The sequence below is a fragment of the Bos mutus genome, chromosome 27, assembly GCF_027580195.1.
Source record: "Bos mutus isolate GX-2022 chromosome 27, NWIPB_WYAK_1.1, whole genome shotgun sequence".
Classification (NCBI taxonomy): Eukaryota; Metazoa; Chordata; class Mammalia; order Artiodactyla; family Bovidae; genus Bos; species Bos mutus.
Window position 1 is genome coordinate 31,378,091 of NC_091643.1, and position 22,756 is coordinate 31,400,846.

The 22,756-nt window shown below is 43.9% G+C and overlaps 1 protein-coding gene across 2 annotated transcripts in view; it reads right to left on the minus strand.

Annotated features, from left to right (window-relative positions):
* Positions 1-22,756, minus strand: part of WWC2 (WW and C2 domain containing 2) — a 152,082-nt gene that overhangs the window by 36,736 nt on the left and 92,590 nt on the right. For both annotated transcript variants that reach the window (XR_011462904.1, XM_070364363.1), the window contains exons 5-9: positions 12,299-12,378; positions 8,813-8,942; positions 5,674-5,820; positions 4,585-4,658; positions 259-501 (exon numbers count right to left, since the gene is read on the minus strand). Coding sequence is in view for 1 of the 2 variants with exons in the window: in XM_070364363.1 (XP_070220464.1) it covers positions 259-501; positions 4,585-4,658; positions 5,674-5,820; positions 8,813-8,942; positions 12,299-12,378 (674 nt within the window). In the remaining variant the exon portion in view is untranslated. The remainder of the gene's footprint in view (positions 1-258; positions 502-4,584; positions 4,659-5,673; positions 5,821-8,812; positions 8,943-12,298; positions 12,379-22,756) is intronic.

The window sequence follows — 22,756 nt, forward strand, 5'->3', positions numbered from 1 at the left end:
TGGGCTGCTCTAACAGTCCAGATAATCTCTCTTATCAGAGTGTGATAGTTTACAGCCACTGTTATCAGACTGCATTCCTGGTTTTCTGTCAACATTCCTTACTTATTCAACATCTGTCTCAGGCATTTTCACGTTCTCAACAATTGTGGAGGAGCCAAGGGGCCCAAGGAGAGTGTGCTTTACTGCTCTACGGGGGGGAAGTCCTTTGTGCTGGCTCTCGGTCCACCAAGGGCAGGTGCGTTTGAGGCGGGGACGAACCTCTCGGCCAGGGCCTGGCTGGGCACGCCCCTCACGGCCAGCAGCTCCGCCTCCAGCCGCTGCCTCTCCGCCTCCAGGCTCTCCAGCTCATCCTGCGTGCGTCTCTGTGGGGTGACGAACTGCAGCTCCTTCAGAAGCTCTTCCTTCTCATGGATCAGCATCAGCTTCTCCTTCTCTACGTCCAGCGTCCCAGGCCACGCCTCGCTGTCCAGCTTCGACAGTTCAATTTTCAGGTTGGCCATACTGAAATAAAACCTAGAGTCAGTATCTTCTAAGAACCTATAATGGAGAATAATCTGAAAAATAATATGGTGGTGGTTTAGACGCTAAGGTGCGTCTCTTTTGTGACCCCATGGATGGTAGCCCACCAGGCCCCTCCGTCCATGGGATTCTCCAGGCAAGAATACTGGAGTGGGTTGCTATTCCCTTCTCCAGGGGATCTTCCCAACCCAGGGATCGAACCCATGCCTCCTGCATTGCAGGCAGATTCTTTACCATCTGAGCCACTGGGGAAGCCCCCCACCCCCAATAATATATGTGTGTATGTATAACTGAATCACCTGCCGTGCACCTGAAACACTGTGAGTCAACTGTGCTTCTATAAAATGTATATATTATGAAAAGAAAATAAGACAGAATAAAATAAAATGGCCATGTACATTCCAAGAAGTCCCAAGGCGGGGAAACACTAGGCAGGCTAAGTTTGGGGTTGACCCCCCAGGGGCGGCTGTGACGGGTGGGTGAGAGGCTGAGGGAACCGCAGCCCCTAGTCGGGTCCCTGAGCTGATGCTACACTTATTTCTCATCCGCCTCACCCTCCCCACCTTTAGAATCCAGGTTATCACACTTACTACCTGAAAAGAAGGATGAAGGTCAAACTACACAGATGCTTAAGAAGCAGAGGACCAGTCAGCCCTGATGTGTGGAGGAACACCTGAGGACTTTGTTAAAAAATAAACAAACCAGCAACTCTGGTGAGTGACGCCTGAAATGCTGTCATGCTGGCTCGCTTCCTCTGGGTTGAGATGCTGAACCCGGGCTACGCTGGCAGCAACTGAAGATCAGCCAGTCGGGGGAGGGGAGAAGACAGGGCTGGGCCACCCGGAACCACTACCAAGGCAGCCCCTCAAGGTTCCAGCATCGCCAGCGAAGAGCAGGCGGGCTGGGCCTCCTCCAGCCATGTCCTTGGGCCGTGCACAGGGAGCTTGATTCCCGCTCCGGGCCTGGGCGGAGTGTACACCACGAGCCGGTCCCATGGACATGCGTCGACCTGGTCTTGCTCTGCACACAGCTGGCAGCTGGCAGCGGCAGCAGGAAGGGCCCTACCGGGGTGGTGGCAGGAAGGAGCGACGCGGCCAGGAGTGCGGGGAGGAGGAAAACGCAGCCAAGGGACTCCTCCCCAGCTTCATGATTTTGCTGATCCCAGTCCTCACCGTGTCTAGAGCTTCGTACTCAACCATCAAGTCAACTCCGATTCAATCAGAATGACCACCCGAATCCAATAACTTGGTTTGGGGCACTGTGAGGGCTGTCGGGACTGTTCACGAGAAGAATGGCACTTGGCTGTTTTGACCACAAGCACAAGACCAAGACAAACTATGGGGACTCCCCTGATGGTCCAGTGGCTAAGACCCCTCACTCCCAACTCCGGGGCTCTGGGTTCGATTCCTGGTCAGGGACCCAGGAATCGAACCAGATTCAGGAACCAGGGGCTCTGGGTTCGATTCCTGGTCAGGGAACCAGGAACCAGACCCTACATGTCACAACTAAGAGTTTGCAAGCTACAACTAAGACCTGGAGCAGCGAAACAAATAGATAAATAAATATCTTTCAAAAAGGTAAACTATGAACACAACTGATATTGGCATTAGGAACCCTATATTCCTATTTCAAAATGTTGGATGATTACTCTGGTATTATCACAGCACATAGCAGAAGATGATGAAGAGAGAAAAGGGGGTGCCTGCCCCCACTTTTAGATGGAAGAAGTTGTAGAAGAGAAGAAAAAGGTGATTGAAAAATGTTATCAGGACCAAGAGGGAAGTAGCTCCACATTCTTATGCCTTAAGTTTCCTGTTTGAGTTAAAAAGAAAGTTGCCACCTTAAACTGTGCTGTGTGTAAAATGTACTTGTGATTTTCACCTGTCGTCTGCACTTATGATAGATATAACATCAGCTATTCTTCAGCTTTAACCACAAAACTGTAAACAACTGTCTCAACGTACTGGAAAATTAATCATCAAAATGCTAAATAAGCATGATATTATTAGCTTCATTAAGCATGTAAAACAAAGGCTGCAGGAGAAAACAGGTTTCCGAGAAACACAACCCAAACACAAGTAAACACAAAATTCTTTACTCATTCAGAATTAAGGAAGAAAAAGCACTTTCAACACACACAGAAACCTCCGAGACTTACCATCTCCTCAGAATCACTAGTAACTAAAGCAAAACCTCGAATGGTAACAGAAACAGCAATGCAACCGAATGGGAAAGAACCAACATCTTAAGTCTTGATGGGACTGAACTAAACAACTGAAGTGCGGGCAATGATGTAGTGAAAGAAAGAACAGCACCTGTTGCTTGTGGGATCGGGCATTAGGTAGGTCTTGAATTTGATTTGGAAGGAGTGCGCTAAATCTGGGCAAGAAACCGTGACGCTTTCTGGGAACACCCAGAAGACAAGTGCTGCGTAAGCTCCAGATGGAGCCAGAGTCCAGCAGAAGCTCAAGCTGGCCCAACGGAAGCCGAGTCAAACCCCAGGGATGAAGGGGGATGAGGCTCGCCTCCCCAAGATTAATTCTGAGTTACGGCTGCTCTCCTTCGGAAAGCCAGACAGTGATCCTGGCTTTGTTTATGTCGGAGCCAAGGAGTTCTGGCGGCTCGGGGGCTGCTGTGCTCATAACCTGAGCGACCCGAACAGGCTCCCAGGTCCCCAGGCCGCAACAGCACAAAGGAGCCCTCAGTCCTGGTCGAGGGGAACCGCCAGTCCCGGACATGAGAAGCAGACAACGCGGTGCACGACACTTTTCCTACCCTCAAGACATTTACAATCCACCTGGGAAACTTTACAGGCATTAAAATTAGCCGGGTATTATGCTGCTCAGAGAGGCGAAGTGACTTGCTCAAGCTCACGGTGGTTAATAATTTGTGGAACAAAGCTTACAGTTCTTTCAGTAAATCAAAGAACCAAGTAATATTAGTAACAGAAGCCACGCAGAGGCAAATATTGGATTGAGGCAGATCAAATAATGGCATTGTTAAAGCCAGACAACCTCTAAGAAATCTGGCCAGTGACTTTTTTTTTAATTTTAAGATTTATTTATTTATTTTTTTGATGTGGATTGTTTTATAAAATCTTTATTGAATCTGTTACAATACTGCTTCTGTTTTATGCTTTGAGTTTTTTTTTTTTGGCTGCGAGGTCTATGGGATTCCCAGCTTCCCACCCCCTGCATTGGAAGACGAAGTCTTATCTACTGGACTGCCAAAGAAGCCCCTAGCCAATGACTTTTAAATTCTCATCATCACCAGTATTAACAGATGTACTTCAATATCCACCTACTGGGCTGCCTTGCAGTGAGAAACCACGCACGTTCTCAGCTGAGCAGCTCATGCTTCTGATAATACAGGCCTGTGCCCCCAGTGCCTTCCTAGATAACAGAACAGCAGCATCCTCACACTCTTAAAAGCAAAATGATGAAGGGTTTCGGTGTGACCCTCTCTCTCAGAACAAGCACAGTTCCTATGTTATGAAAACCTGCTCAGTCTGTCGCCAACTTGAGGACAGAGGAGTCTCCCAGACCCTCTCCGGAGGCACAGGTAAGGAAAAGGCAGTGAGGCTGTGCTGAAGAAGAGTGGAGAGGGTAAAGGAGGGACCACGACCAGAGCTGAGTGACACCCAGACATCCCCCAGGACGCCAGCGGGGGGCTTCCCTCCTACACCAAGGAAGGTGCTTGAAGCTGTTTACCTTCAAACTCCGAGCTGCTACCAAGCCCAGCACCCGAGTCTCTGCAGCACTGTCTGGGGAACCAACTTCCTCACTTTAAATTGTGAGTAGGTACCGTACAGCCTTAAAGCTTCTTCCTTCCAGGAAGAACGGCACAGTTCCATTCCTGCCCTTCTCATGAATTCTCCTCATTCTTTGGCTTTGGGTGGGGTCAGGGAGACCCCACAACCTTTATATTCCAAGATCTGAAAGGTGATCTCAGTAAAAAACGCATGGTGAGCGCCCAGCAGATGTCACCAGAGGAATAAAGATGAATTCTGGAAAACGCCGGGTGAGCCCACTGACCACTGACCGCCACACGGTCCCCTGGTCTTACCTTCTTTTGGCTTCTTCATACTGGAGGCTCAGCCTGACCTTTTCAGCTAAATTTGATCTACTTCTCACTCCGATCTAGTTAAAAAAAACAAAAGGGGAAGAAGTCAATTAACTCTGCTAATGAATGAAGTAAAACTGCTTTTGTTTCTAGGAAGTACGAGTAATTGAAAAGCTAAAGAAGATAGCATCGAAATTGGGAACACCAGTTTGCAAAGGCACTTACTTTCGCGTCTCAGTGGGGACAAAACATTTCTTTTTAATTCAAGCTTGTTGAATTTTTTTCAAAGACTTTAACATCATTTTCTCTACACATTAAAATCAGGATTAAAAAAAAATTAGGTAAATGCTTCTGGTGTCTAAGAGTTTATGAAGGGCGTACAGGTCAATAAAAATTTATGAACTAGAACTAATTTCCTTGTCTCTGTGAGCCAGAATTTCCATCATTTAACTTCCAAATGCATAAACATAAATAAATTACTTCAAAAATTAATTTTTCAAACAGGTAAGCGCTACTGTTGATCTCTATCTGTTTTACTTTCATAGCACAGAATTCAAAGAACACAAAAATTACTGGGAACTTATTGAAAAGTAAATATCTGCTAATGGTGTCCCAAAAGGTAGACTATAAACTGGTAATAATATTCAAACCACATTAAATATTTTCAAGTGCCAGGTATAAACCACCAAACATTTTAATATAATCAACTTCAGATGTGTAAAAACAAGTTCTTTGGTTTCATTTTTAAAGGCATATATTTATGTTTTTCATTAGCCTTAATGTGTATTTGGAAGGACCTTAATTTCCAAGGCTCTAAACTTAAGAGGAAAACTTAAATTCTCACGTGTCTCTTGTCTTTCAATAGGGTCTGTGAATAAATACAGTATGAGAAAGTTTGAACCAAGCTATTTATCTGGACAGATTCTGATATGCTTGGCACCTAGGCAGAAAAGATAAGGCTAAGGTTTGTAAATCCAGTCTTATGAGTACGAAATGCTGCATGCACACAGCCGGAACTTGCACCCCTTTTCTGGCCCCCGTCCCATCTGCCAGCGACGCTATAATCAGGGCCCTTCCACACGGATGACTTACATCGCCGGAGATGCTGGTTTGTGAGCCTACGTCCAGGGTCTGTCTGGAGAGGGAGAGACGCGAGCTCACGGGACTGGATCTCAGGTCTGGCTCAGATGTGCCGATGCTCTGGTCCACGTGAAACCGCCCCTGCAGCTTAGCAAGGCTCTGTTCAGGAAACACAAAGCACGTCGTAGAGCCGAGCACTGAAGAGGGTGAAACTTCCCCGCCAGGGAAAAATTACGTCGAAAGAGCTAATCTCAGTGGAAACAACAATTCCTTTATCTTAGTGGGTGTTTATCACTTTAAATGACTGAAAAAAATAAGGGTACAAGACAGTTTTTGCACATACATGCAGACTCTGAAAATATGTGAGATCATATTAAAACAGGCTATATTCTCTTTCTCAAGATAGCCTGGGAATTCTTCACCCTGTGAATCATGGTATCTTTATATTTAATAGATGCATTTCTTATTTAAAAATTTTTTTGAATTAACTTTTAATTGAAGTATAGTGAATTATAATGCTAGGGTAATTACTGCTGTACAGCAAAGTGACTCCATTATACATACAAATGCATTTCTCTTTTTGAAAAATTTGTTAAAAAGTCTATTTTAATGAGGGCTACCCATTTTATGTAGTAGAAATTCTGGAGACATGGGATACCTGTAATGCAATCTCATTTTAGATAAAACAGGCAAACTTCCTACTGAGAAGATATCTACAGTTATGCCATTTGATATCTGGATAGGATCCAAGAGATTATTTAGCTCACATAGATGTTAGAGATTAGGAAACTGAGGCCCAGAAGCTGCAGTTGATCAGTACCTGCAATGATGTTTGTTTTGGGAAAGTGCATAATTACAACTGAACATGGCTGCTGTCAGCATCCAGGTTTAATATAGGGAGTTTATTTTAGACGGAAGATGTGAGCCAGTGATAGCATTAAAAATGAAAAATCTAAACTTCTACCAACAACCCCCCCTTACAAAACACTAACAAAAATGTAAGAAGCTCATTATTATCAGCTTTAAGAAGAGCCAGGATTTATTCCTGATATATAAAATCCTCATGATAAGAAATTAGGACTATCAGAGACCTGATACTTGTTTTTCACCTAACCTCTATTTTCTTTCAAAGGCATTTTTATACAAAATATATATATTTTTATACAAAATGTATGAGGGATAAAACATAAATGGTCACATGGAATAATACATTACAAAAAAGAACAAAGAATCCTTTTAAAGACTTTGGACAAGTCTCTTCTACATTTTTCTTGTGAACAGTGAAAAGATGTATATTTTTCAAACCTATCTGGGATGACCGCGAATTCAATTAATTTAGTAGCACATGACTAGTATGTTTTAAAATGAAATAGAGGAGACTAGGAAATAAAATCAAAGTATATTACTAGTATCAAAAGCAAGCGTATATTACTAGTATCAAAAGCAAGCACATTTCTGTGAAATCTGGTGTGTGTGTGTATATCTACAGGTGAAGATATTTGTGTTACTGTGTTTTGATGAAAAATATATTTCTTACTGTGGGTCAAATCCAAAGAGGTTTGAAAGTCACAGAAGATATCTAAAGTCCTTTTCAGCTCTGTTGTTGATTTCTAGATCTATTACTTACTTTACATATTTTAGTAATTTAAAAGTTATCTAATTTTTAAACTTAATCTGGCCTACGTATAAATTCAAAGTTTACAGGAAGAATCAAAGAGGACCTAAAATTGGTAAATTATGAAGGTCCAATGTAAATCTGTACAAGAACCATTAACTTTTTTTCCAGGGATGACTGATTTAATCAGCAGGCTCACTGTAGAACAACAACAAAAAGCGTGTCCAAGTAAAGTTCTGTATGCGTTACATGTATGTTAGAACCATCTCTTCTGAAGCCAGACTGCCTGGGTTTGAACCTCGGTATCGGCTGTGTGACTTTCAGTAACTTAACTTCGCTGTACTGTGGTTTTCGTGTCTGTAAGTTGAGAATAATAACAGAGCCTATCTTTAGGGCTACTGTGAAAATTAAATGAAGTACTTCTATGCAAAACAGGCAGAAGACCGTCTGGCTCGAAGTCAGTATTTTAAGTATTTGCTATTATTACTGTTGTCTTTTATATTTAATTGCTTCTTGAAAGCTATTTTAAAAATCCCCCAACGCAAAATTATATGGGTTCAAGAATATATACTTGTATTCAACCAGAATTTTGGAAACTGACATTAAGTAGCTCAATATTTTATTTAAATGTAGAGGTTCTGTTCACCATGGGCTGAAACATTTTTCGAAAGACACAGACTAAATCCTAACCCAGCCAGGTGAAGAATTCCAAATATCTGAATTATTACAAAGAATTCTCAGTGCTTGTGATAATTATGGGATAGAAGGAGGGGAGGAGGAGGAAGAGATACCTCTTTAAAAAAAAACCTGACCGCATGTGCTATATACAGAAGCAGAACACTGCTCGCGCAACAGTTGTTTTATCTACACGTGGGGCTGGGTCAGTGGAGCTCAGGTCGTACGGTGAGGCGTGTACAGGTGAGACCAGGGCATCTAGTGCCGTCAGCCTGTCTCGCAGGTGACTCCACAGCTGCCCCCCAGCTGGCTCAGCATCTCTCCGTGCCACTCCCAGCTAGCACTTGAGAATCTCCTGGGGTGGGGAGTAACTTTTCTAAGCTCCTCGCACCCCTCCCACTTCTCAAGGCCTATTATCTACTTACTGATGGCAGGTGACATGCCCTTTCTGTATCCTGGGCTAAGGATCACTGGTTTAGATAACCCCGCCTATCAGGGCTCCGCCTGAAGTTTGCAGTGAGTTGCAGGGCACACCAAGACACCAATCTCCACACACAGGCTCCAGGATCCACCAGCCCCTGTCTCAAAGGTCACCCAAAGCCAGCCTTCAAATAAGCATATCAGAGCCTTAGAACCCATCTGTCCTCCTCCAAGGTAGCGGCTGGCTCAGTATCTGTAACCATCTCCAATGAGACCAAATTCCGTATGAATGGGATGCAGGCGGGGGTGGGGGGGTTGGGGTTGTGGTGGAAAGGGGCCGTCCAGACTCTGATGGAGAACTTTCTGCTCAAGGACAATTTCTGAGGCCCAAGAAGGTAGCAGTAGTTTGACTTGACCCCAAAAAAATGTTCTATCACATACCTGCATCAGATCTTGTTTTTCTTTTTCTCCTGAGCTAATAGCCTTTCTGATAGATTTCAGTTCCATTAGGATGGCTTTGGCTTCACTAAGTTCATAGCCACTCTGGCCTCCAGACATTTTTTTATCAATTCTGTTAAAAGAGAGGGGGAAAAAAACAATCAAAGAATATCAGAGTACAGGCTAAACAGACAGCGGGAACTGGGTGTGGGGATGTTGTGGTTAGCTGATGTTTAGTGCTGGACTCACACACAGCAGCTTCAGGGTGGTGGTCTCTCCTCCTTTCTCGTCTGACTGCTTCGAGATGAGACCCCTGCCACCCCCGACCTCATACCCAGCCCACTGCCATCAGCGTCGGGCTCAGGCTTCTTGTTTACAGTCTGGTTGGGTGGTCCCACCGCTGGCTGAACTCAAACCTCATCACACACTGATCCTGGCAAAGGTTCGGGGCTCGAGGAACTGATTGAGCAGGAAGACAGAAATGCCAGTAAACTGGGCAAGCCCAGGAACCTTGGGATTCATCGCTGCCGTCTAATTTTACGTGCCGCGACGTCTGTGCAAAACCTAGCACAGGGCACAGTCTGGTGACTGTTAATAAAGGGTGGCGATTTTCGCTTATACTAGTGAGTATCCTATAATGCTTGGATTGTTTGGTTAGTTTCTTGTTTCTTTTTAAATATATGAAAAGTATTCTATTTTTATGACAATTATGAGTCAAGATAACATTGCCTGTCTTGCTGAATGAGTTAAAATCTAGGAACAAGACGCAAGGGCAGACGTGTTCATTTGTCCGTTGATGTTGAATCAAGAGCTCGCAGTGAGCTTGCCGACTAGTACTTGGTAAGCAGTGCTCGCTTACTGAACGTCCAGTTTCCAGGGTCACCCTACGTCAGAGGATTTCAGGTAACTGAAGGGGTCACCGGACCCAACCAAATGACCTAATTCTTAAAAAAAAAAAAAAGGTTAAAGTTCTTCATCATCACCTATGCTGCTTGGGACTCATTAGGAAGAACCTGGGCTTTACTTCAGAAACACACTGCCACCCCCCTGTCCCACCAGCCAACAGTGCTGTATGACACACGGTCTCGGGCATGTCCTGTCTAATTCCCAGACTCTCCGGAGATACGGCACCTATTAAATCACAGAAAACTGTCTCTAAGCTAATTTGGTTTAAAACATTTACTAATTTGTATTTATTTCAATGTGAAGGGTATAGTCTGAAAAAAAAAAATTAACGTCATATTATCTTATTCATGCTTTTAAAGTTTACTCAAATGAGGGCAGTTTGTAGATAACTTATTTTTACAAGTAGCACTTTAGAAAATATTTTATGGGGCTGAACAAGTGATTAAAGTCTGAAAGAACCTAAGAAAATAAAATAAATCTCATCATAAATCAGTTCTATAATATAGTATATACAACCGTGCCACTGGATGGACCAAAGCAGAAATAACGCCTCTCTTGCTGGTGTCCATCTACACATAAGCTACACTATTGCTGAGGGCCAAAGTCCAACCCGGGACCACAGTCTCAAATGAATAACACAGAGAATACAACTACATTCATTCATCCAGCATAAACGATGGCACCGGGTAGAATGACAACCGGGGCTTAAATCGGTGCACATTCCACAAAATTATTCCATTTTACTGTGAGTGTGAAGTTGCAAAATCCTACAGCGGGATTCTGCTTAAATTTATTCCTGAAATATATTTTCGGTCATAACCCCAAGTAAGATTCCCTTTAGTATCAGGAACGTGATTTCTTGAAAAATATGGTCTCTGGGTATAATCAATTATGATTCAATCTTCTGGTAGTATGGTGGTAAACATTTGAATGAAAACAGCTTTATTCTGTCTATAGTTAAGATGCACGAGAGGCGTCTAACGTTAGATATGGTATTTCTCTGCTCTTGGTTCCTCAGATTAGAATCACTGCAAGAGAAAGCCTGGGTTTCTACAACAAATGGCTATTGTTTTCTTGTGGAATGTTATTGACAGATTCTTAAACATGCCTTGGATTCCTATAAAAATTGCTTGCAAGCAAACTGCTTTGAAACAATATATCATTGTTACATCGATATAACAAAAACAGTAAGTTTGGCTAACCTTTAATCCTGGTGGTGACATGAGTTATAATTTCTTGTGTCTTAAAAGTATGTAACGTGTGGCTAAATGCTTCCTGGTGTTCCTACCCTGACGCCCTCCTGTATGTTGATGGACAACTGACTAAACAACACATTTAGGGTAAGCCAGGTCTGCTCAGGTTCTGGGGCTGCGCTGCAACCTCCACAGAGGTTCTCTGAACAGAGCTGGACCTGGGAACCATGTCGGGGGTCTTGGGATGGAGACCAGACACATGTGTTTTTTTTTAAGAGCTCCTCAGATTATTCTAATATGTAGTCAGGTTGGAGAACCACCAGGGTGGGAGCATCTAAAAGAATCTCATGGTCATGATTACATGAGGTGAGTGTCTGAGATGAAAGTCATGTGGCTGGTGACGGAGAGAAGCGATGGGGGTCCCGAAATACAGCTCTTCAACCAAACACACAGAACGATCTGCTCAGATGGCCCGGCCAGTGAACACGTGGGATCTTTAACGGGGTGACACCTTGCTGCCTCGGATGCTGTGGAGGCAGACGGAGGAAGGGCATAAACCTGCCTGGAGAGGAGCCTCTCGGGAAGCCCCGGTGCATCCTGCCTCACTGCTGGGGCCCCATGTGGGGCAGCAGGAGAGGAGAAGGGGACTGGAAGGGCCGCCGGATGCCTTTCAAGGGACGATGGCTTCAGCCCTCCCCGAGGCCGTGGGCTGCGTGAACCATCACCGTGTCCCTGCCTCGGAGATCCTGGGGTGGGTGCTGCAGGAGCTGGATGCCTGGGTGCACGTCGGGGCCTGGGAACAGGGCAGGGAGCCCCAGTCCTCCAATCTGCCCTCCATCATCCGCATTCTCCTTTGACCTGGCTCAGCCTGGGGCCGGGGTCCAGCGGACTTCAGCACAAAGCAGGAAAGGGCAGAGGGAACTCAGGGGCCCGGACACGCACTTAGCCCCTCCACAGACACCCCTGACTGGCTCCGTGAGGGTGGGAGGCATCAGAGGCAGACAGGCCCCCTGGGTTGGGCTCCAAAGAGAACCTGGTCACCCCAGCTCGATCTGGGCCCCATCTCCCCGCTCTGTCTCCACCTAAGGCCGGCTGGTGGGCCTGCGAGATGAAGCTGAGTCTCTCACTTTGGTTTCCTTGGGTCTTCAACCTATTAGGGAAAACTTCAGACCTTTTCAAAGTGTATAGTAGATTTTCCCAAGTGTTTTTTTATTGTTCTATGGTTGATTGTTTTCTTGTTTTTTTTTTTTTTTGGTGCCAAGCTTTCCTACTTGACTACTCTTTGAGAAAACCCTTATGTCATCTGCACTTCTGCTTTCTTTGGACTGGCTCAGGGGTCTTGGATTATTTGAGAGTTTTTTGAGTATTTTTTGAGTATTTTCATACTCACTGTTTCAGAGTGGCGAAGCCTTGTTCTTTATAGAGCAATTCCTGCTTCATCTGTGAGAGTTCTCGCTTCAGGTTTTTGACCTTTTGTGAGAAAATATAAATATGAATGTTTGTAAATAATTAGCAACACAGTTTTAAAAGGTAACCTATTAGTAAACTATTAAACACGTAAACACAGCCACTGGTTTAACGTTTACTCGACTCGTTTCCCCTGGATATATATTCCATGGAAAGAGAGTAAGTAAGTTTAGATGATCGGTGATGCACATTATTCCTCAAAGTTGCTCTCATTATTTTATGCAGCAGAATTGCTCTGAGCCGGACATCAAGACTGGTGGTGCCAGGCGGCACTTCTGTGGCCACCCCACGAAGGCCATTACTCTGTTTTGTTCAGTTCGCAGTATTTCCCAAGAGCTGAACTTGTCTGTGTACTGGTTTCCTGGCTGTCCCCCATGGCAGAGTAAGCGGCATCACTTCGGCTGTGCCCCCAAACTTGCAGAGTGATACCGCAGGGTCAATAATTTGTTGTCGAATGGGTAACAATTATTTTTTCCCCGTTATCTTTGGAAACAAGAATACTAAAACCTGCCAGGTCAGAGATATGGTACAAGCCTGGTTCAGTCACAAACTAAAGGTCTTCTCATGGGTGTCAGAAACTTAGTTGCATATAGTAAGTTGCAGCCTGGAGTTTTAAGCACGTTCTGCTGTATAGTAATTCCGTGTGTTTTGCACTTTTATTTCCTGTTTACTCATTCCACAAATATGTGTTGACTCTCCTTAGTGTATCAGACCCTGGGTCTGAAAGTGTGAACACAACAAATCTGATCTTTGCCTTTATGGGTTTTACAGAACAACGAGGGAGCCTGACATTGAGCAAATAATTGTCCAATGAAATAAACCTTACCAATTGCCACTGGTGATCGAAAAGAAAAGCACAGGATACTTCAAGATATAAAATGGGGACAGAGGGACTTCCCTGGCCAGAAGGCCCATAGGCCTCACTGATAGAAGGGTCCCTGTAGGGTGGAGCTTGGGGACACACCCTAAGCTGCGCGGGGCCAGGGCAACCTCAGCAGGCGTCTGATTTAGCGATGCTGCCACTGCTGCGTTACAGAGGTGCCATGTGGGCAGGAGGTGGGATCGGAGAAGGAGGCCCGAGGACACAGCACCTGAAGCCACGCTGAGGATCTCTAAATCTCCTAAGAACAATGAGAATCAAGGCGGGATTGTAGAGCAGGAGCGGCTTCATGGCTGCAGAAGGCCACTGCGGTGACTACAGTGGCCCAAAGGGCCGTCCTATCTGCAAGGTGGGTGGGCGTGCTACAGGAGACGCTTCAGAGGTAGAACCAACAGCACGGGGTGGTGGCCTCAGTGTGGACGGTGACGGAGAAGATGTGCAAAAAGTGAAAGGCAAAGTCGCTCAGTCGTGTCCGACTCTTTGAGACCCCATGACTACACAATCCATGGAATTCTCCAGGTCAGATACTAGAGTGGGTAGCCTTTCTCTTCTCCAGGGGATATTCCCGACCCAGGGATCGAACCCAGCTCTCCCACACTGCAGGCAGATTCTTTACCAGCTGAGCCACCAGGGAAGCCCAAAAATATTGGACTGGGGGGGAAGATCAAGGGTTTCTGGTAAGACAATTATTTTTCTGATATAGAAGGGAGGGTCACTGACATAAGGATGCGGTTTTTACATGCATGCGCATAAGTGAGATCATCTAGAGAGACTGTGTGCGCAGAAGGGATGAAAGTTCAAAAACAGAACAACTTGGGCATCTGCAGTGCTCAGAGGTCCATGAGCGGAGGAGATACAGGACATGGTGAAGCAGAGGCAAGAGAAGCCAGGGAAACAGAGAGCACTGTGGACCAGAAGGGGAAAAAGTCAAGAGGGAGAAGAGCCACTCTGAGGACTCACAATGAGGATGAGGGCGGTATGACACTCATGATTCTAGACCGTGAGGCCCAGGATTTTGGACACAGTAGATGCTGCATAATTTACCTGCTGGGTTTACCAGAAGGCTTAACAGTTTGAGCCCTAACACACTTCTGTTTTATTAGGGAAAAGGAAACAGAAATAATTGTGTTAGAAGAACATAAATGTCTGTGTGTGTGTAACCGAATCACTTTGCTGTGTAAGAGGGATTAACAACATTGCAAATCAACGATACTTCAGTAAGAGTAAACTAAAACAATTGTGTTGCAGGACCCAATTCCTTACTACACAGAGAGGTACAGATGATGTTCCTGGACCCCAAGGAGGAGAGGCTCACCCTGGCCAGGGAGGAGGGGTGGCCTGGGAGAGGAGGGTCTTGTAGGTGCTTTAACATTCACACAGAGCAACAAGCTCATGCACAGTGTCCAGCGAAGACACTCCAGTTTTAGCGTCAGATTATGACATCAGAAGCCATCAACAATTTCAGTTCAGTCCACGTGTGATTCTACTTCTGAGCACTCTCAAACAGTTTTCTACCAAAAAAGACCAGCATTTTTATTTAAAAATAGTAGCAGCAGCAGAAATCCAAAAGATCAATAGTAACTCAAATAGCTGAGCTGAAACCTGTGTCTACCTTTGAAAACACAGTTGATAGAAACATGATGCTATCTGTTGAGCCCTCTTGGAACAACCAAATTAAAAGTGTGTCTCACAGACATAAAACTTGAAAATCATTTGGACTTCGATGACACATCCATCAAATTTCTTTCAAAAATGATCATTTAAGGACTTCCCTGGTGTTACAGTGGATGGGAATCTGCCAGTCAGTACAGGAGACACGCGTTCCACCCCTGGTCCGGGAAGACCCCACGTGTCACGGAGCGACTAGGAGTGTGCACCACAGCTACCAAGCCTGTGTGCTGCAACTATTGAAGCCGTGTGCCTAGAGTCTGTGCTCCGCAACGAGAGGCCACTGCCAAGAAGAGTTGCCCCTGCTCACTAACTAGAGAAAGCCCATCCACAGCAACAAAGGTCCAGAGCAGTCCAAAAAAAAAAAGTTTTTTTTTAATGATCGTTTAAAATTTAAATACATTTCTGACAACTCAGACTCTGCTCTGCTTAAGTGACGTGAGACTGTATTGTGTGCTGGGTGACAATGATAGAGGAGACTGACGTACCTGTGCTTTCCTTTCTCCTCCGTTATTTACTTTACCTACACTTGGCTGGAAGCTACTGCTTTTATCCTGGGGAGGCTTCTGAATGGATTACATGAGTGATTCTCAGCTGCCTAACATCAATGTGCATTTTAATTTGTTCAGGATGAAAATGTTTGATTCTATTATAATGATAAGTGAAAACAGGTATTATTTCCAACTCAACATTATTTGGGATTGTTTCTGGTTTTTAAGAGTTTGGTCTTGGGACTTCCCAGGTGGCCCAGGGGCTAAGACTCCTTGCTCCCAATGCAGGGGTCTTAGGTTTGATCCCTGGACAGGAAACTAGATCCCACACTCAGCCAAATAAAGATCCTACATGCCGAAATTGACAAAACTCCCACATGCTGCAGCTGAGACCTGGTGCAGCCAAATAAATAAATAACAGAAATATTTTAAAATAAATAAGAAAAATAAAATAGAATCCATTTCTATTTCTTATATAGGTCAAAGTTGCAAATGGAACTCTGTTAGAATACAATTGTATTTTTTAAAAAAGAGAGTTTGATTGTTAAGTGTCCAACACTTTTTCTTCTCAGAGAGCCATTTGGCATCTTTAGCTATCACTGTTTTCTACTCTCATTCTCCAACCCAGTTTCAATGCAGGACACAGAACATAAAAACAAATACCCTCAGGTCACAGCAAAGGGTAACGCTAGTGCTGACTGGCACGTTTAGCACAATTCGGACTCTTAGTTCAGTTCAGTCGCTCAGTCATGTCCGACTCTTTGCAACCCCATGGACTGCGGCACGCCAGGCGTCCCTGTCCATCACCAACTCACAGAGTTTACTCAAACTCACACTCATTCAGTCAGCGATGCCATCCAACCATCTCACCCTCTGTCGTCCCCTTCTCCTCCCGCCTTAAATCTTTCCCAGCATCAGGGTCTTTTCCAATGAGTCAGCTCTTTGCATCAGGTGGCCAAAGGACTGGAGTTTTAGCTTCAGCATCAGTCCTTCCAACAAATATTCAGGACTGATCTCCTTTAGGATGGACTGGTTGGATCTCCTTGCAGTCCAAGGGACTCTCAAGAGTCTTCTCCAACACCACAGTTCAAAAGCATCAATTCTTTGGTGCTCAGCCCTCTTTATAGTCTAACTCTCACATCCATACATGACTGCTGGAAAAACCATAGCCTTGACTAGATGAACCTTTTTTGGCAAGTAATGTCTCTGCTTTTTAATATGCTGCTAGGTTGGTCATAACTTTTCTTCCAAGGAGCAAGTGTCTTTTAATTTCATGGCTGAAGTCACCATCTGCAGTGATTTTGGACCCCCCCCAAAATAAAGTCTGTCACTGTTTCCATTGTTTCCCCATCTATTTCCCATGAAGTGATGGGACCAGATGTCATGATCTTAGTTTTCTGAATGTTGAGTTTTCAGTCAACTTTTTCACTCTCCTCTTTCACTTTCATCAAGAGGCTTTTTAGTTCTTCGCTTTCTGCCATAAGGGTGGTGTCATCTGCCTATCTGTGGCTATTGATATTTCTCCTGGCATTCTTGATTCCAGCTTGTGCTTCATCCAGCCCAGCATTTCTCATGATGTACTCTGCATATAAGTTAAACTAGCAGGGTGGACAATATACAGCCTTGACGTATTCCTTACCCTATTTGGAACCAGTCTGTTGTTCCATGTCCAGTTCTAACTGTTGCTTCCTGACCTGCATACAGATTTCTCAAAAGGCAGGTCAGGTGATCGGTATTCCCATCTCTTTAAGAATTTTCCACAGTTTTTTGTGATCCACACAGTCAAAGGCTTTGGCATAGTCAATAAAGCAGAAATAGATGTTTTTCTGGAACACTCTTGCTTTTTAGATGATCCAATGGATGTTGGCAATTTGATTTCTGGTTCCTCTGCCTTTTCTAAAAATGTGGACTAAAAAATTGTGGACTAAAATAATGTGGACTCTCTAAAAAAAACATGGACTCTCCTTGGAGGTAAAGATGAGAGCTAACATTCCAGGCGCTTCACGTGTTCCAGGCACTATCCTCTCAATCCTCACAACTGCTCTATTAGACAAATACAGTTTTAATGCTTATTTTACAAGTGAGGGATCTCAGTACTAAAGAGAATCAGTAATCCACTGAAGTTACTCTGCTACTAAGCAGCAGAGAGTGGTCTAGAACCCTGGAGAATTTTTGAAAACTACAATTATAAAGGTTTTAGTTATCAGTGGTATGATAATATATGTAAGATCAAAGACAATCTTTGTTGTTCAGTCAGTAAGTCATGTATGACTCTTTGGGACCCCATGGGACTGCAGCACACCAGGCTCCCCTGTCCTTCATTATATCCTAGAGTTTGCTCAAACTCATGTCCATTGAGTCAATGATGCCATCCAACCATCTCATCCTCTGTCGCCCCCTTCTCCTCCTGCCCTCAATCTTTCCCAGTATCAAGGTCTTTTCCAATGAGTCTGCTCTTTGCATCAGGTGGCCAAAGTATTGGAGCTTCAGTGTCAGTTCTTCCAATGAATATTCAGGACTGATTTCCTTTAGGATTGACTGGTTTGATCTCTTCACTGTCCAAGGGATTCTCAAGAGTCTTCTCCAACACCATAATTCGAAAGCATCAGTTCTTCAGCTCTCGCCTTCGTTATGGTCCAACTCTCACATCCATACATGACTATGGGCAAAACCACAGCTTTGCCTACATGGACCTCTGTCAGCAAAGACAAACTAGACCTGTAGCAAAATGGCCTACATAAAACCTAATAAATAAGCTAAGCATAAAGACGTCACTCATGTCTAGTCAAGAGACAATCCCTATCGGTAGCAATTTCCATTCTCAGAAGGCATTTTTCTTCCTATTTGAAGCACACAGTTATGGTTTTTGTAGGTTAGTTACAGCACCGGTTACAGTGCTGTTGTTTGACGTGTACACGAGCTAACTCTGTTCACAGTTACAAACTAACCCTTACGTTGAACCACTATTCTTTTAGAATCTATGGACACAACTACAAATAGGTGAGACTGTGGATGGCTCTTCTGAGTCCATCACCATTGCTAAAAACAATTCAAAGTGAATTAATACTAACAATGTGTGAGTAAATATATTTAAGAACAAAAGACAGCACACTGTTATCAATAGCAGTGCCCAGGAACCAGCTATGTATTTTGCATGGAGAGCAAATAATTTAACCAAAGGAGCGTTTGCTTCCTTTTTGACACAATTAGAAGCTGGATCATACAGCACATGCTGTAGTGACATGCTGGAAGTCTCGAATGTGAGACTGCCCTGGTGGTCCAGTGGTTAAGACTCTGCCTTCCAATGCAGGGGGTGCAGGTTAGATCACTGGGTGAGGACCTGAGATGCCCCCCCAGCCAAAACACCAAAACATAAAGCAGAAAAAATACTGTACCAAATTCAATAAATACTAAAAATAATCTATATAAAAAGATCTGAAAACATTAACTAAATTAATAAAAAAATTTCTCAACTGCATCTGTATTTCTAAAGAAATTTATGCTTTTACACTTCCAACATTGTATTTCAGTTTGATAAACAATCAGTAAAAGCAATCAAAATTCACCAAAATTTTCCTGCATCAAATTTTCACCAAATCCCATTTATTTGTAATTTTTGCTATAAACTTTTAAAAATATCAGTTGAGTTGAAGGTTTAGTTTATGTAAGATATTCTACTCTCTATCCTAAGTATCCATAATGAACAAATGAAATAATAAATTTTGGCTTTGTAAGTATCTATAATGAACAAATGAAATAATAAATTTTGGTATAAATTTTTTAAATTCCTCATCTTAAAAAAAGATTTTTTTTTCAAAAAATTGAACACTACCTGTAAAAATGATGAGTGTATTATTAAAATAGCTTAATTTATTCATTTCACCTTTTCAACAACTAGATGCCAAGGAAGTACTGTCATCCCACTTGCCTGAGGAGGAAACTAAAGCCCAGTGATCACCAACACCTACGACCATAATATAATATAAAACAGATGTTTTAGACTGATGCGCCTATGTACCTGGTTTCCAAACATTTGACCCACTTGCTCTAATTCAATGAAAACAAGTAAAGCACACCTGCTAATATTGTTATGTTAAAATTATGTGGTATGAAACCAGTACTAGGCTTTGTATGAAAAATTGTTACTAGAACCCAAAATGGAGACAGGTCCTATAAGACACCAAAGGAATGAGGAGCTAGCTAATCCATGAGTTATTATTTTTGTGAGTCCCCTGAACTGCAAAGAGATCAAACCAATCCATCCTAAAAGAAATCAATCCTGAATACCCATTGAAAGGACTGATGCTGAAGCTGAAGCTCCAATACTTTGGCCACCTGAAGCCAAGAGCCAACTCACTGGAAAAGACCCTGATGCTGGGAAAGATAGAAGGCAGGAGAAGGGGACGACAGAGGATGAGATGGTTGGATGGCATCACCGACTTGATGAACATGAGTTTGAACAAACTCTAAGAGATAGTGGAGGACAGAGAAGCCTGGTGTGCTGCAGTCCTTGGGGTCGCAAAGAGTCAGATACGACTGAGTGGCTGCACAACAATTTCTGTGGCATTACTTTGTGAAAGGGATGGGTACATGCAAGGACTTCTCCAGGACAGGCAGCCAAGAAAAGCTAGGTTGTCAAAATCCATGAAACTCGGCTCAAGCTATCCAGACACTTCAGAACACCTGGGGCATTCTCAAAGATCTACCTTGCCAGAACATGCCCTCGTGGCAGAGAGAGGGCACCATCTGCCCTGCCACGTTCAAACCATGATATGGCTAAAAGCATCACAAGAGAACGTGGACCACGAGGGCCCATGTGCTGTGGAAGCATTCCTATTAAAAGGCATTTTCACAGACCGGAAGTATTAGACAAGCACCTCCTCCTTAATAGAAGAGAGGCTCTCATCTTTCACTCCAGTTACTCGTGAATGCCTCCTCCCCCTTCTTGAGGGGCTTGCCTTGTCGAGGAGGGCACTCCTTTCCGACTCACTCTGTCGTCCCACAGCGATGACATACGGGTGAACACAGGCTCCTAAGTGCGCATTAAACCCGCTGCAAAATAAGCTTTATCAGAGCGGTTCTGCGGCATCAGGCGATGGGTCTGGGCGACGTGACTCCGTGGGGTCTTCTGGGATCTCTCCCCGTTATACAGGGCTCCGTTTCCTTCCGACGGCTATTGGTGTGAGGCAACCTCTCTGCTCTCGTTTATTCTTTTTTGAATAATTTTATTTACTTCGGCTGTGTTGGGCTTTTGCTGTGCAGGCTTTTCTCTAGTGGCGGCGGGCAGGAGCTACTCTAGTTGTGAGGGGGTCTTCTTGCAGTGGCTTCTCTCGCTGTGGGGTACAGGCTCCAGGGCACGTGGGCGCAGCAGTTTTCAGCTCCCGGGCGCTACAGGCCCCACAGCCGCGGCACAGGGGCTTGGCTGCCCCGAGGCATTATGGGCTCTTCCCGGAACAGGGATCGAACCCACGTATCCTGCGTTGGCCGATGGACTCTCTACCACTGAGCCACGAGGGAAGCCCTGCTTTTGTTTTAAGAAACCCCTCTCTTAGTTTGCATCTTTTCTAAAATGGGATTTAAAGGGACAGATTAGGATAGCCTGTTGAGGTATTCCATATACAATATGAGGTACTGCATTTATGTTCAAAGAAAAGAACTGTGAAGAATGGTTAAAATTTCAAAGGGGAAGCAGTAATACGTAGTGACGTCGGAGATGGGCACAGCTCCAGGGAGTACCGAAGTTTAGCAAGGGTAAGTTTTGACAACATACCTTCACCCGTCGTCCCACCCCAGTCTTTTTTTTAGATAAGATGTCTGCTTGAGAGATTACAGAAATGTACAGACACGACACAGAGACGCAGCAACGAGGTGTCCCACAAACCGGCCCACGAGCTCCGTGAGGAACAGACAGAGAAATGAAGGCGGGTGGACAGGGCAAAGGGCTGCTTGTGGCAGGAAAGAAAACTTCCAACAGTGACTTCATAAATTACACCCCAAAGTCCACACCAAAGAGAGGTTTGCTTCCAGAAAGTATAGACGGACTTTCTTCATACGTTTTCTGAGAACAAATAGAAAAGTTGTGAGGTTAAACAAACAAACATCTATTTGGAGACACTGGAGAATTACCAAGACAGCAAGAACTTCTATTAAAGAGCCAAATGATAAGAGAGGCCTCCTAGGCAAGATCCAAACTTGGCATCAGTTTTCCTTCTGAGGCATCTGCGTAGGTGATTGAGAAAGTGAAAAGCTGGGAGAATGCAGTGACCGGGAGCCTGACAGGCAGAGAAGCACTGGCTGTTCCTCAGAGCCGAGGTCTCCAGGGAGACGCTGGAGTCCAGCCTCAATCAGCCTGCTTCCTCAGGAAACAGCCCAGGAGTTCAACTGGGATTCTGAAGAGCTTTGACCTAAGAGAAAGGGTGCTCTGGAAATAGACCTCATTTGAGGAAAATGAATGAAGCCCAAGGACTTCCCTGTGGGTTCGATTCCCAGTCGGGGCACAAATTCCCCTTATGCCACGGGTGTGGTGACAAAGGAAAAAGAAGAAGAATGAAGCCCAGAATTCAGAAAACTCAAACCCTGACTGAGTTGAAGTTATCTGCCCCTGAACTAACTTCCTCTAAGAAGCAAAAGTAAATCCTCTTTGAAGGATAACAAGATCATCCCAAACCTTAAATTATCTTTATTCTCTTTCATACATAATATATGGCTCTTAATTAAAAGCAAGCAGCTGTGAGAGGTCAAATACTGAACAAAAATCCAGAGGAAAAAAAACCAGACCAGACCGAAGAATTCAACACATAAGAAGTTTTAGATATTATACTAATCAAGACATGGAATTTTAAAATAACTGTGATTATTTTGTTCAAAAAATTATTACATTGATGTGCAGAATTTGGGCAAGTAATTAAAAACAAAAAATAAACAAATTTTAGAATTGAAAACGTGTGGTGGAATTAAGCTGAATAAAGGATAAGAAAATCCCAAACTGTTTACAAACTAAGCAGAACACTCTGATGACAAATCATAAAGAAATCAGGAAATATTTTGAACTGATTGACTAACAAGGCCTGAAACTGTGTGTGAGTAGCTGCTCGAGTATATTTTAACACAGCAATTCCACTCCTGGTTGCATAACCAACAAAAATGCGTACATCTGTGCACCCAAAGGCATGTGTAACAGACACACACATTAAGATGCAAGTTACTAATTACTAGCAATTTGTATAAACTCTAATGTACGTCAATAGTAGAAGAAATGAATTCATGGTATCTACACAAAGGTGGGATGGTTTACACGCAATAAAAGTGTATGTGGATGAATCTCAAAATGTTGAACAAGGGT